At 39.6% G+C, this 14,861-nt stretch overlaps 1 protein-coding gene across 11 annotated transcripts in view; it reads right to left on the bottom strand.

Moving 5' to 3' along the window:
• Positions 1–14,861, bottom strand: part of LOC100704397 (rap1 GTPase-activating protein 1) — a 55,072-nt gene that overhangs the window by 30,663 nt on the left and 9,548 nt on the right. For 2 of the 11 annotated variants that reach the window (XM_025901363.1, XM_025901366.1), the window contains exon 1: positions 1,849–2,252. In XM_025901363.1, coding sequence (XP_025757148.1) covers positions 1,849–1,853 — 5 coding nt within the window. In that variant the 5' untranslated portion in view covers positions 1,854–2,252. Of the gene's footprint in view, positions 1–1,425; positions 2,254–2,574; positions 2,611–13,019; positions 13,324–14,325; positions 14,490–14,861 lie in introns of those variants that run through there. The other 9 variants (XM_005448537.4, XM_025901362.1, XM_025901361.1 and 6 more) reach the window with 9 other exon arrangements.

Raw genomic sequence — 14,861 nt, 5'->3', positions numbered from 1 at the left:
TATTTATTGATCTAGATTGTTTTAGATTGAGTTGCCCCTTTTTATAAAATGTTATATTTTATAAAAATAGTTTTACAACTCAAAATCATCTTTAAACCTTGTTGCAAGTAGTCTCATGTAGGCACTATTTTCTGTCTCCTGAACTACATTATAATTTATCTGAGACTGTTTACATCCCGTCACACTATAACTACCACGAGCCTCTCACCACATGTAAATTTGCACACTGATACAGCTGGCAGGTGTAGTACAGGATAGAGAAAATAGTTCCTACATGGAACTGCTTACAACAAGGTTTATAGATGTTTTTTAGGAACTAGGTCATGAGACATGGCTGCTGAGTTGTTTTTTTTTATTCTGTATTCGGTTGTCTTGGTGCACTATAAGGGAGGGAAGGGAAATGCCATTTAGTTTTACTATATTCAGAGAAGGCCGACATCTTTATGGCTAATATCTCTCACACTGAAACAATCTATATGAATAAATGGCACTGCAAGGCAGAGCAAAAATATGTAAATGTAATTTTATCCCTTTCATGTTCATGTTAAATTCAGATTTATAGAGAATGCAGATAAAACGCTGTCCTATAGTTGATGAGTGTGAAAAGCTTATTAATCTAAGAGAAGACTAACAATGCACTTAAAGACTTGTTTAATGGGCAAGGATAAAAGACTCTTTTTGTTTCTTTCCACATTTCAAGCAAAGACCATTGCTTTCTAGCCTGATTTTTTTTTTTCTTGCCATCAAAAGTGGCACCTAAGGGTGGTTCAAAAGTGCAGACCTGTCCAGCATGAAGGTCAGGTGAGCTGAAGCATGGATGAGAGAGTGGGATCTGTGGTTTGTTTTAAAGAATGGGCAGTGAGTTATACAACCCACAGCCTGCTACAATAATCCATGCTGCTCCAGGGACAGGACAGCAGAGTGCACTTTTTACTTGGATGTATGTTCATATGTGCTCAGTCGAGAGAGGAGAGATACTCTTATACAACATCTCAGTATAACCATTATCCACACTAACCCTTCTCTCCCATTGCGTCCCATCGAGGGAGCTTAGCAAGGCAGGATTATCACCAATTACAAGCCTCCCCCGCAGAGTGTGGAAACTGGGTTTGAGGATCATGAGTTTATTGTGTATGACCCACAATGACCAGATGAAAGATGATCATTTAAGATTTAATCAGTAGCAAGTGTGGAAGGACTTCATCTTAAGGCTTCGTGATATTAATTGCATCAGGTCAGTTCTCCTGTCATGAATCACAGAATATTCTACCTAATCATTGGATCTATATTGTAAACAGTATGAATACAACAGAAGGATAATAAGGATGATCCTGTGTATGTATATTAAAATCTGTTTCCCAAACGGCTGGAGAATCATGCAGTTCTTATCAGCATTATCTAAAGTCAAGTCAATCAGAAACTCACCAGAGTTTTCTTGGCCTTCCGATTCGGAAAGGTGAGCACGGCATTTTGCTGAGTTCTGTTAAGGTTTTGCTGCCAGATTTTTTACAGTTTACAGTTCAGATTTCCAGCCATGTCCAACATATAGTTGGATGCATGAACTGTCAGTGCTTGTTGATTTCAAAACAAGATTGCCTGATGGCACTTTCACAGTTGCTTTATCCAGGCAACGCCAATTTTGCTGATAAAAGATGATCTGCCCTGCTGGGTATAACCAGCGATGTTAATGTAAAGTAGCTTTAAACACTGCACCGAATTTATCAAGCAGTGCTGAATTATTCCCTGATTTGAAGAAGATTGTGATTGCCAAAAAACGAGTATGACTGACGAACTTGTATTATCGTGGCTTTCTAATGCAGGCCCCACATTTTCTACTTGCAGCGTCACCTCATCCAGTCAGTTCCTTCCCCCTCCTTCCTCCTCTTCACGCCCAGAAGTCTTTTATCTTCTGTGCTGCTTTTGTGTCCTGTTTTAGATCCTCCTCTTCATCTTTATTTTGGTCCGGAGTTTACTCTTCTTCTTTACAAAGAGGTGCAATCATTCTGTCTCAGGCAGCAGCAGCTGATGGCCGGACGACAGCCTGTGCAAACAAGCTCAGCCACTGCTGAGTAATGCAGGCCTGGCTGGTAAAAGATATCCTCCTGTATTTGTATTCCAGAGGGAAGGCAGGATGATACTATGGTGGAGCACTGTTTAATGTGCTGCATTCAGACAGAGGGGGATGAGGGCCAGACACTCATGCCACCACACCTAAAAGCTTTCAGAAATGGTGTCGTGTATCTGCAGTGGCAGGAGGTGTGCATGCTCAGATCCCTGCCTCTATCCATGTGCCACTCGCAGCAGCACTCCAACCTTGCCAGCACTGCAGAGATGGCAGGGCGGACTGGGTATCTGCTTCCCCGCTGCTGCCCATCTGCTCTAACTTTTACAGGCTCATTCATCTTACTTAACTCTACTCACTGCATTAATTCGCACATTTAAAAATTACAAAGCTGGTGTGAGTCACTGACGTTCATCATCAACAGAAGAAAGCTTTAAGATTTCAAACTTTAATTGGCTGTGTTTGCTTATTGACACTAAAGGAATGTCATTTATTACAGAAGGAACACGTACCATAAGCTTCTGGCCTTGGAGAATGTCTTGTCCACTCTGAAAAACAAAAACAAACAGCAGCTGTTACGGTCCCAAATAAATATGTGTAATTTAATGTGCTTATGTCGGCATTTCCTAAAAACAAGTACATTTGATATATTTTAAAGCTTTATATCAAATAATTACTCGAAAGTCTAAAAACAAACAGGAATATAATACATAGTAACAGGTACATGTAGTTTCCAGTCATTTGCCTTCCTGCAAGTTTACTCAGATTAATTTAAAGTGCACTTAAAAAAAAAGTTCAATGAAGTGAAAGAGGTTGATTATGCATCAAGCTGGGTTACCCTGAAATAACTCCTGCCATCTGTTAAAGCATCATTTCCCAGAATGAAGGAATGTTTATTAGTCTGGTGTTTTCTGGGACAAAGTGAATCATGTTTCAGTTTAAATCGACGCTTTCAGGCTCAGTGCACATTGTCACTCCAAAATAAACTATCATCTGTCCTTACATACTCTGGATAAACAGATTTAAGCAGGAGTAATCACTGGAAACAATAACCAGATGACGCAGGGTTGGGAACTCCGGGGATGAGACTGTAGAAACCCGTTTTTGCCAAAAGATGGCACTGTGCGTGCAGCAGAAACATAATCCTAATGTGCAATTAATAACAAACTGGGCTTACTCTGCTCATCAGACAGAAAGATATTCATCATGATAATCAAGGCCATGTGGCAAGATTTTAATCACAAGATACACACAAATAGGACCAATTACTTCTACTCTACTTGTAATCTGAAAAGATCACAAACAAAAAACTACAGCTTTTCTCGGTCTGCAGCGTTTAAGTTTAGTTTCTAAAAGGTGAATATTTCATTCTGGTGAGTAAACTGCAGATATTCCTCTTGTGTGGTTAGAAAAGAGTAAGAAAGAATCCCTTTTTTTTATATAATATGTTATCTTACATGCTTTCCTGAGCAGTGCCAAAGATGATACACCACCTGACGGTGCAAATTACAAATGAGCCAATAATGGGATTGATTTTCCCCCTCCTTGCTGACTGAGTCTCTCATGACATAGAAAGGAGACATCCCGAAACCCCAAGCTGGGTCTCTGCCTGCTCGCACTCTGTATCTGCCAATAAGGCCACCATGGTTTAGAACTCTTACTCATCCTTCCGTGGAGATGATTAGTGTGCATGGCACAGCAACACCCGGAGGAGCGAGCAATTCTGGAAAGTGACTCTTGCTCTCTGAAAAACAGAAAAGCACACAGAAAACGACCATGCCACAGTAGCTACCCTTGTAAAGCTGTAGATGGGCATTTTTAGCATTTTTACCATGTTTGTTCTTATAATGTATAATGCCTCAGGTTGCTACTTAGCATTTAACACTAACTACAAACTTCAGCTGAAGGTGAGGAGAATATTAGAGCTGTAGCAGATATTGTTGAATAGCATTAAAAATATACAAATTTTGACCAGATGGTGGCACTGTAAAGTCAAACTCGTTATATGTGTTATATTAGTTAAATAGTTATATTACTAGATAAGTGCATACATAATACTAGTTTTATTATTCATATTTAGGAAAACATGAATGGCTCAATACAGTATCATAACCATTCAGCAGCATATAGACATGTTGCACTAACAGTAAAAAAACGTCAACCTGGTGGTGAGAACCATAAATGTCTATATAAAAATGTATGACAATCTATCAGTTTGAGATATTTAAGTCTTGTAAAAAGGGAAAAGACTGATTAAACATGTCATACTAAGAGTCATAGGCCAAAAATCATGAGCATACAGCTCAGAAATCATTCTGGGGAAGGAAGTCCAGTTTCCATTCATATAAAAAGGTTTCTTCATTTTATTGATTATCAAAAAAATCCCCAATGAGGTAACTTAAGGACCAAGGGTTTGAAAAAAATAGTACTTCTTCTTTTGTTTATGAGAAGTTCTCAAAAACTAAATGAAAGCCTAAAGCTTCCTCCTTCTTAGAAAACTGCCTTACTGAGAGGAAACAAGCCCTGGGGGGGTTTGTTTGTTCATTGCACTGTGGAGTCACGAATCAACAGACTTGTGTTGTTACAGTAGGTTCTCGCCTGATTCCTCCCCTCAGTGCAGAAGATCACTCATCATTTTCAGCCCCAGGCCTTCAAGTGACAGATAATGGCACCCAGATGGAATTTGTGGTGCCATTTTATCTCAAATCTACCACCAGTGCTGATTTCACCGAGCCTAACAGACACGTGTCTGTAGATAAATCAGCGCTCCATCTTAAGTGGAATTCATACTGGTCCTTAAGAGAGAAGAATAGGACTTATGAGCCATCGGCTGTGCTCTTGTGAAGCAGCTAGTTGTTTTTGTATGTGCTGCATCACTAAGAATAACATTTTCCTCAACCTCATCCTGTGCTGCTCACCCAGGTTCTCAGGTTTCATGGAATTCCCATAAAATGAAATCAACCAGGGTGTGTCGAAATTATTGGAAAAGGGCTCAGAACCAGAGAGTCCAAAATAAATACAGAACATTTGAAAATCAAACTTCACTTTAGCTCGACCACAAAACATGGCACCCAGCAGCTTAGACCTCCTACAGACGAACCAGGACAGAGGAACGACAGACACGTCAAACCTACTGATTATGAAATTAACGTGTTGTTTGCTGTCCTGTGCTGGAAAGAATATGATGGGATACATTCTGTAGGGATTTTGCTTTACACCAAAGACTCTGAGCTTTTGGGGTTTAGACAGGGAACAAGAAAAACTGAATCTGATCTTCTTAAGTCTCCAACTGACTGAACATACTAACATTATTACACTCATAGCAATCCAAAATGCTACTATTTGTTATGCATACGGTATATCTCTATTGAAAATCACATTTCTATTAATTGTACAAGACTGTCTCTAAATAAAATAAAGTAAAGATGCACCGGACAGGACACCCTTCAGTGGTGAAAAAATCCCTGTCATAACAGCAAAACAAAGAATATTCTGTCACGGTTAGAGAGGACAAAAGTGGACTATAATAAATATGCCTGTGCTAATGCATTTTTGTGACATGAGTCATATTTTGCACATTAAAATCTCACTGTGTAAAGACTGTGGATAGCCTTGTTTTGATTTGATTTTCTAAAAAAAAAAAAAAGGAGAGAGAGAGAGATTAACTAGTGAATTTCACAGCCCATCACAGCACAGACAGGAATTAAAGCTCAGGAGGTCAGAGCCAAATACAAGCAAATATATTTTTTTTAATGTTTCCTGTATGCTTTCAGCTAGGTATCATACACACAAATGGGTTACCATGGAAACAAACATCAAGGAGGGATGAAGGAGTCTCAAGGCGGGTCTCAGAAACCCGAGGTCATCACTGTGTCAGCGGCTGTCACACTCAACAATTGGTTAATTCAACTTAATCTGAGTTTAACTACAGCTTGCAGTTTCTTCTTATCTCCGGCTAAACTTTTAAACATTTACTTCACTTCTTCACAAAGAATTAACTTAAGCCAGTGTGTATGTATGTATATAAAAGTCAGCAACACTGCTGGTGGCAAGTAGGTCAGCAGACAAGGCTCAGAAGTTAGACTGGAGGAAATCCAGCTTAAAGCAAAGAAGTTTGTTGTTCAGCTACAAATCTGCTGCATTAACATGTTCTTCCAATTTTAATTCTATATCTTAAATATGAGATGCACTGTAAATTTAACATAATCGAGATAGTGGTCAATCATAAACATCCCAACAGTAGTTGTCACCAGTAGAAAAAACCCCCCAACAACATACTGATAGAACAGAAACTGGAAAATAGCCCTGGGATTAATGTTCTTAGGGAATGAACGCATAATGATAAAGAATAAGGCCAGTGCTGTTAGTCAGTACCTTAAAAGGCACATTTTAAACAAGAGTCATTTGTAGGAACAGATTTTGCTTCTACTAATGCTAAAAAACATGATCCCAGTGATTCCAGCTTACACAGAAATTATTCTAATTCCCTTTGGCTGCAGTAAATTCTAATGGAGTCATGGGCAGTGTTACGCCCAGTTCACCCTGCAGGAGTTGGGAATAACTAAAGTCCTTTGACAGTATTCGCTGAATATTCTCCAATTAAAACAGAAGTGAAAAGGTCACAAATCTTAACCATCTTAACCTATTATCTGTTGAAGACTACACCTTGTTAACGTGATTGCAGGGTAACATTTGATTAGTTGCAGTAAATACTGAGTATAACGACAGAGTGTACTAAAGGGTTGATATCCACTGTGATTAATGTGCTGCTGTTTGACAGTTGCACTCTTGATACTTTTCTCTTGCACTCTTGAAACCCAAAGTGATTAGTCAGGGGTGGGTGTCACTAAGAAACCCAGGGCTACTGTTTGCTCATGTGGTAACAAAAAAAACCCCCAAAACTTGCTTTTTTAAAGAAAGTCTTGCTATTTGTGATTCTAACAGGGACCATAGTGATGTACAAAGCTAAAACCAAGGTGTATTAATGAATCTTGCAATTGAAAGGACAGAGCTTAGTGAGCTAAGGGTTTATTATCCCATAGACTTTTACATAAGGAGATTTCTTATGTATCTAGAAAAATCAGCCTCTTCAGGCCACTGGAAAGAATACATGTTTATAGCACTTCTGTTTCACTTTTCAGATGCCCTTTTAGATGCAGTCAGTGAATATAACTAAGGCTATATTCGATTAACATTATTTCAGAGAGGAGATTACACCTGGCTACACGGCCATCTGCAGACATGAGGGGCCTGAAGCAGGGAGAGCAGCTGGAGAGTTACTATTAAAGTGCAACAACTGGAAGGACTCTAAAGCAACTTAAATAGCGCACTCTATATGAGATTTACCAGTTGGAAGGGTGTCAGATGAGCAATCGGCTGATTAGGGCCGGTATTGAGGTCAACTGCCATCAGCTGATGTTAACATAAATACTATTCATCCTGAGGATGTAGAAAATTTCATTTCAGTCCTTTATTGCCAAGATAAAAAATAAAAAGCTGGGGGCTTACCAAAGGCTTCATAAATAACACAAACGTCTGTTCAAAACTTTGTGAAAATCCATCAAAAAGTTTTGGAGAGATTTCAGTCTGTAGCAAAGTGTGTTCCACTTAAGCAACATGCCACTATTTATCCACCAAAACTAAAGATACGTAGATGACTGGATGAATGCAGAATGTGAGCCTATTCACTTTATTCTGAATAAGGTCTTTCTGCTCTTAAAACCTACATAAGGACATACAGTATTCTTATATCCAACTCTAAATTTAGCGATTCATTATCCTTCAGGATATGAAGTGGACTCAAAAATATACTCAGTGAGATGCACAACAGCTAGGGTAGTGATGAGAAACACTGTCAAACAATGCTGAACGTGACCAGATCTAGACACTGTACTGTATCTCAGCCCCGCGTGGGCTGAATGAGCTCATGTCAATGGGCTCATTCAGCCCACGTTAATCAGCGCAAAGTGGCTGAATGTCCCCATTTAGCTACAGTACAGTTAGATACAGTGTATGTGAAAACAGACACATTGGTAGTGAAATATTTAGCACATCTACCACACAAACAAAACACATGACAAGCCTTTTATTTACCAGTCAAGTATAGCAGACTTGTTCAATTATCTTTAATTTAATGTAGTTGTAGTGCGGTGTTCTATGTTTGTCTGTTATATTTTAGTTGCATCATGTTGGAGTAGTTGTACTGATTAGAGAGCATAATAATCTATTCCAAAATCACAACAATCGAATTTGGTCAACACTCTTAGCCCTGCATGTACTTCAGATAACCTTTAGGTTCAGATTTAACATGATTTACAGAAAAGTGAGGTCGTTTCCAGTCGTTTCTTTAATCGACCAGTACATGCCTGATGTTACAGGGGGGGTTTTAAACATACAAAATTAACCCTTTTGGGTCCTTTTCCACTATATAAATGTTATTTTAGTATGTTGCAAGGTGGTTGTCAGGCAACATAATGGTGTCATAATATGTGACGTATAATCCAAGTTTTAAGGATATGAATCAGATGTCATTTTTGTGAAATGAAAATGGTGCATCAACGGTACACATGGGTCATTTTAGCCCATTTGCAGGTGGTTGTTAGGCAACATGAGGATGTCATAATATCAGATATAGATAGACAGGGGCTAAGATGCCCCTGTGTGCCAAGTTTGGATGGTCAACTCCTGATGTGTAGGAGTTTATAGAGACACCAAAACCTTTTTATAGGAGAAACTCCCCATACACTGAAACTAAAGGAAATGATGACATGGGTATATCAGTTACATCAAAAACACTACATCACACTTACATCAAACTGAAAACATTTGCATTTTCTCACAAAAATAGGAGAAAGAACAAAGAAATGAAAGCAAAGCGGTGCATAAAGAAGTGGTGACATTTGAAAAAAACTTTAAAATCTAAACATAGTCGCAGTGAACAGGACTCTTTTACTGCTGTTCAGAGGTTTTTTGTCTCTAGTTAGGTGTATCTTATAGTACCATATGCGTTTATCAGTCAAAAACAGTGCTCTGTAGGAGATGTGTTTAAAAACGATTGCAGCAGCATACCTGTTTGAACTTGGTCTTTTAATAAGTTGAAGTTTGGTGGTAATGTTGTGAACATTAGATAATTAACACTGCTTCTGTCAGTCTCTTCCCTCCCAGTTGTTCTCCGCAGATGGCTCGTCATTGTGGATGTGAATGAGAATGTCAGAGTAAATATGCAAGGTGATATGAGAACATAGGCACTGAAGAGCCCTCTGGTTGCCTTGCAGCTCCTATTTGTTTTGCCACTGCCCTTTCAGTACTTGAATGGCCTCCTGCTCTCAAGTAGCTCTGCCTTGCAGTGTAATCATCTTTTTCATGCAAACATTTGCTTTTGTCACACAAAATCAGCTCCTCTACATTGTCTTCTCATTGTTCACGGTTAAAATTGAAATAACATGCTTTAGACAATTGATCATCGAAAATCAGAGACAAAAGACGCTGTATGAAAAACAGCTACTTTCATTAAAATAAACCCTTTTTATCTTAAAGGTGCAACAGGAAGAGAAGCCAAGTTTTTAAAAGAAGAAGGTTAACGGTGTCAGCCCTCCTCCTGTACCTCCCCCGCCCCCCCCGAGATGAGCGAGGAGGTCAGCACATGATTCATAGCCTAATGGTCAGTGCTGTGTTTTGTTTTCACAGGTCTGAAAAAAACTTTAGTAGGTTAAAGATGTGCCGCCACATCTGCATTGATAGTCTTTATACTACTTTACAGTGTTTACCTGTTGTTTTTAGAAAAGACATGGCTGCTCAACATTTTCACTCACAGACTAGATCTTCTAAGAACTAAAGACTGCACCCCCAGATGAGGTGCAGGTGTCTACTTCCCTCTCAGACCACTTCAATGACAATATGCTTGAAGGTTATGGTAGATTCTTTGACAATGCCAGCTCCAGCTTCAGCTGCTGAACTAGAACTGATTGCTAATTGTGCTGTTATTGTGAAGTATTTTATCTCACACTGTGAAAGAACATTTTTTCCAAACTGTATGTGGGCTTGTTTACTTGAACAGTTTCAAATCAGCTGACCAGAGAATATGTACTGCAACTGAGGTCTGCTCAGATTTCAAAACAGTGCTCGTCTTTCCACTCAGCTGGTTTTGAACAGGATTGAGAAGTATTCTTCCAGTCTTTCAATGGGACACTTCAACATACAGCATCATTGTTTAGGCTGCCTAAAGCTATTGTCAATGGGTTTATTGGGAGAGCATTCAGTTCATTTAACAAGTCACGGCTCTGTGTTTAATCCACAAGTTATCTCCGTGAGACACACAGAAACATATGTATATGTAACATATAACATATGTCCTGTGTGTAACAGCACTAAGAAATACTTCCAAAAACTCACATTAAAGGATGTAAAAGTCTGGTATTTTCTGTATTTAGTAAAAGAAATTTAGAGAAAGAAAGTGGGTGCCATAACCTACCAAAGGTAAAGAATCACACCTAAATTAAGTGGCCCCGCCATTTAAAAAAAAATTATAAGCATGCTGTGTCAAAGAAAGAATAATCTGCCGAAAACTGAGGGATCGCGATCCCCTAAGTGAATGCTGACGGGATGCAGGGATCAGAGTGTCTTACAGATTACTCCCTAATGTTAGCAATCACGCTGACCTATTGAAATGCCAGTGCATTCAAAGACAACGCTAACCAGAAAAAGCACACGATTCGCTTTATACCAAGAGCAGATCTATGTTTTTCACTGCCTTCAATCAATGCTCCACTGAATGAGTGTAACAAACTGGGGATAATGAGCAAACACATCAGCCTGCTTGTTAAGAACCAGAACTCCTTACAGCAAAAGGTTAGTGTAAAGCAGGGGTCCCCAATCCTAGTCTGCGAGGGCCGGTGTCCCTGCAGGTTTTAGATCTCATCCTGGGTCAACACACCTGAATCACATGATTAGTTCATTACCAGGCCTCTGGAGAACTTCAAGACATGTTGAGAAGGTAATTTATCCATTTAAATACGCTGCGATGGATCAAGGACACATCTAAAACCTGCAGGAACACCGGCCCTCGTGGACTGGGATTGGGGACCCCTGGTGTAAAGGGTTTGACTTTGTAGTGTTTTATTTTGTACACATGTAGAATGATATATAGACATTTCACATCTTTATAGGTTTATCTGACCAGCTGTGCGCTCCCTCAAAAAACCCTCCAACTACACTAGCTATTAACTGAAAATAACAAGAGATGCACTAATTAGGGAACAGGTAGACGTCCTCTAATGGAGTGGGCAGGGCTGTCATTATGCTTTAACACTTAATGAAATATATAGAATAGAATTTGCGATTTTACTCCTATATGAGGTTTTGTTATATTACATTAGGTTTTAGCCTCTTGCCCAAATTTCATAAAAGAAGTTGGGAGAGTTGTGGGACCAAATATTTAAACCAAAAGGTATCTGTTCCTCTTTTAATTTTTTTCTCTTTTGAAAATGAAAAACTGAGTACAATCTTCACTTCTGTGCTGCTTTTCTACCCCATTATCTTCTCACTGGGGTGTGTCAAATCTTAATGTGCTCATTACTGAACACACTAGTGATACTTGACAGTTGGTAAGAACAGCTCTAAACAGCAGCAACAGCAGACTGTGATGCATAAACGCAAAACAGACCTAAAAAACCAAAAAACATGAGATTTCTGCTTTATGAGGATTGTTTTCTAACATTAAAATTAAAATTTGTGTGAAAATTTAAATGAAACTAACTTGTTGGTTTGACAAATACGCTGCAAATCTGGCTAACCTCCCCACATCATACGTCAGCTATCTTGTACCTGAAACTGAAGAAAAAAAACAAAAACAAAACAAAACTACAGCTAGTTTAAATATTTACAACTGGTAATATGATATGGTTGTTGTGTTGTGTGGATCAACACGTTTGGCCCTTCCACTAGTAACAGCTCACTTAGAGGAAAATCACAGCTTGTTTGCAACTCACTGAACATTCAAATTCAGCAAAAAGCAGTGCTAAGCTACAAAGTATAGGACACCTGGAGACTGCAGTCCTTGGGGCTCTTGGAGGCCGAGATAAGGCCCTGAAAACATACCTCCTCTGAATGGCCAACAGCCAAACATGCTGATGTTGTCATTGCAGCCACTCGCTAAAATTGATACATTGCTCAGCCTAGCAGCAACTGTCCCAGCTAGTTTTCTACTTTCTTGAAAATACTCAAAACACACACAAAAACGCACATGCACACACAGACACACAAAACGCTTTCACCGTCAGGCATGCAGTTGCACTGGGGCACCTGCTCTTTGACCATTAAAAACATTCTTGGCTGACTCTACTGCCCAGTGTCCTGTAAAAGCTCAAGTGGGCCAAATAAATACACTGCGGACATAAGCGCCCAGTGACAAACACTCAAGTGTACTGCACATATTTCTTTCCTCATAGACAAACAATAAAATGTCACATCAAAGGCGAACATGAAAATAAATCTCATACAAAAAAAAAAAACCCATAGTGCACAATTACAACAGCATGGATTCACAGGAATAGATAGAATTAGTAACTTGAACCGTAACATATTGATTTTGTCACCTTATCGCTTTTGTCACCTTATTTTACCTCGCCATTACTGTGAACAGTTACCCTAATACCTTAATAAATGATCACGAAACAACAACAGCATTAGTATCGGATAGAATGTAAAGATATCAAACTAATAAGCAGGACATTTATGACAAAAGCTGTTTTGGTGCTTTTTTTGTTTGCTTTTATAAAATGAGAGGATTCCAGAGCACCAGCAGCACAGACATGCAAGCACCAATACAGACACAGAATGTGCAGAGTCATCAAAGCAGGTGCTAGAAACAGACACACAAGCACACATACAATCACACATGATAACCATCTCTGTGGACATGAATGACTGATCTAGGAATCAATAGGATTTTCATTCTTACCCCCCATAGGCTCCAAAAGTGAAACTCCTCTTTCTATGCGGCATGCTGGCTAATGGATAGCTGTGAGTCAGTCTACTCAGTGCTGAATGGAGCCAGCACTTGTGTCACTTACGCTGACTGAGCATGTGTGTGCGTGTGCATGTCAATGTGTGTGTTTGTATTCTTTGCCTGCCGTCTGAGTTCCACTCCCACAGCTGATGTGCCCTGCCTCTTCCTTGCTCACTCGCACTCCTCCTTCGCAGGCAGGGTAGAAACGGCAAGAGGATGCGGGAGGACGAGTGGGAGGGGGCTAGAGGGAGGGCTGCTGACCATGCCAGTCACCTCTGGGAACCAAGGGAAGAGACGCAGTTTTGCTGATTTACTGTCTGTATCTGTATCCCCTCTCTATAGCATCAAGAACATAGACAAGACACTTCAGGTCTATTTTTACTTAAAATTTGTGTAGTTATAAGCACACCGCTCTGACAGCTATGAGTCCACACGTAAACTTGAGAATAATACTGTATATGATGTCAGCAAGGCAAAGATCACAGAGGTGCTCTTGGCATTGTGAAACAAGTCAAGCAACAGTTGTTCTCCCATCTCTTATGTCACTGGAAAAGAGCTGGTCAAACAAGTAGATCGACAGATAATTCATCTTTTTTCACAGATGTCCTATTCTAAGAGTCCTGTCACTCTTGCGTGATAACTCTAAACAGGTTTCTTATCTGTTCATTCATCTCATCTCTTGCACACCCATCACCTGTGTTAAGCACGCAAAATGAGGGTTAATGAAACACACAGTTCTCCTGCTTTACTATTAAGTGAGCCAATCAAATGATGTGAAAGGCTGGACACAAAAGGAGACTGTCTGTAGACTCTCCTTTGGCAGGCTGCTGCATCTGATAAACTGGCAGGAGTGACAACAATGCCGTCATGGATTACTGAATAAAGAAGGATTGCAGTCACAAGCGTCACCCAGCTATCTGACAGCGATTCACTTCCAAAGCATTTGTATTATGCCTCATGAGCACAACAGATGTTTTCATGAGGACATATGTAGCTGTGTTCGTGGGAAAATCAGTGTTTTTAGCTGGCAACAGCTGATTTGACATGAAACCGTGTAAAATGGAAACTAAGTCAAATCTACCAAACCAGACTTTAATCTCCCAAAGGACCAATGATGTCTTCATTACATTAACTGCAATGCACTCCCAGTAACTGACCAGAGAAGCACTTAATTAATCAACAAGCGCAATGAAGCTGATAGACAATTACATCATCTCTCCAAAATTACATCACCACTTTCCTCTGCAACTGCAATTACCTAAAAAACATTTTACCGCAGTGCTTGGCTGACTTTGTTGGCAACAGGCTTCACCTTGTCTCTTGGCCATGTGCGAGACAATCTAACTTTATCTTACTGAATAGATCTTTGGCTGATAAAGACTTGATTGAATAATATTGATTGTTGCTGTAATTGATTTTTTTTTGACAGTCAGACACGGAGTCTCACTCAAGATAAACCCTCTGGGTCTCTCAGGTGGTTGGTCTCTGAAAAATCAAAACAGCTGGACGGCAGTTTGCACAATTAAGGCTACTTAAACCTGGTTGATCCCGACACTTCTCTAGTGCCACCTTGAGGCTGATATTAATTGTTTTGTGTGGCTACAATCATGCCAGGGTTTCCTGCAGAAAACTTGATAACACCAACAATCTATCGTTGCACTCATTTGCTCTAGTGATATCAACTATAGCTAACTGTGAAGTGCAGACAAAACAACAAAGCTCTGTTGGCGTAGGTGCATCTCTGGACACTGAGTGGGTGAAAAGAGAGCAAAAAGCTGCTTATTCACAAATTTT

This window comes from Oreochromis niloticus, linkage group LG20 (genome assembly GCF_001858045.2).
Source record: "Oreochromis niloticus isolate F11D_XX linkage group LG20, O_niloticus_UMD_NMBU, whole genome shotgun sequence".
Taxonomy (NCBI): Eukaryota; Metazoa; Chordata; class Actinopteri; order Cichliformes; family Cichlidae; genus Oreochromis; species Oreochromis niloticus.
Note: the sequence above shows the minus strand (reverse complement) of the source record. Positions and strands in the feature narration are given on the sequence as shown.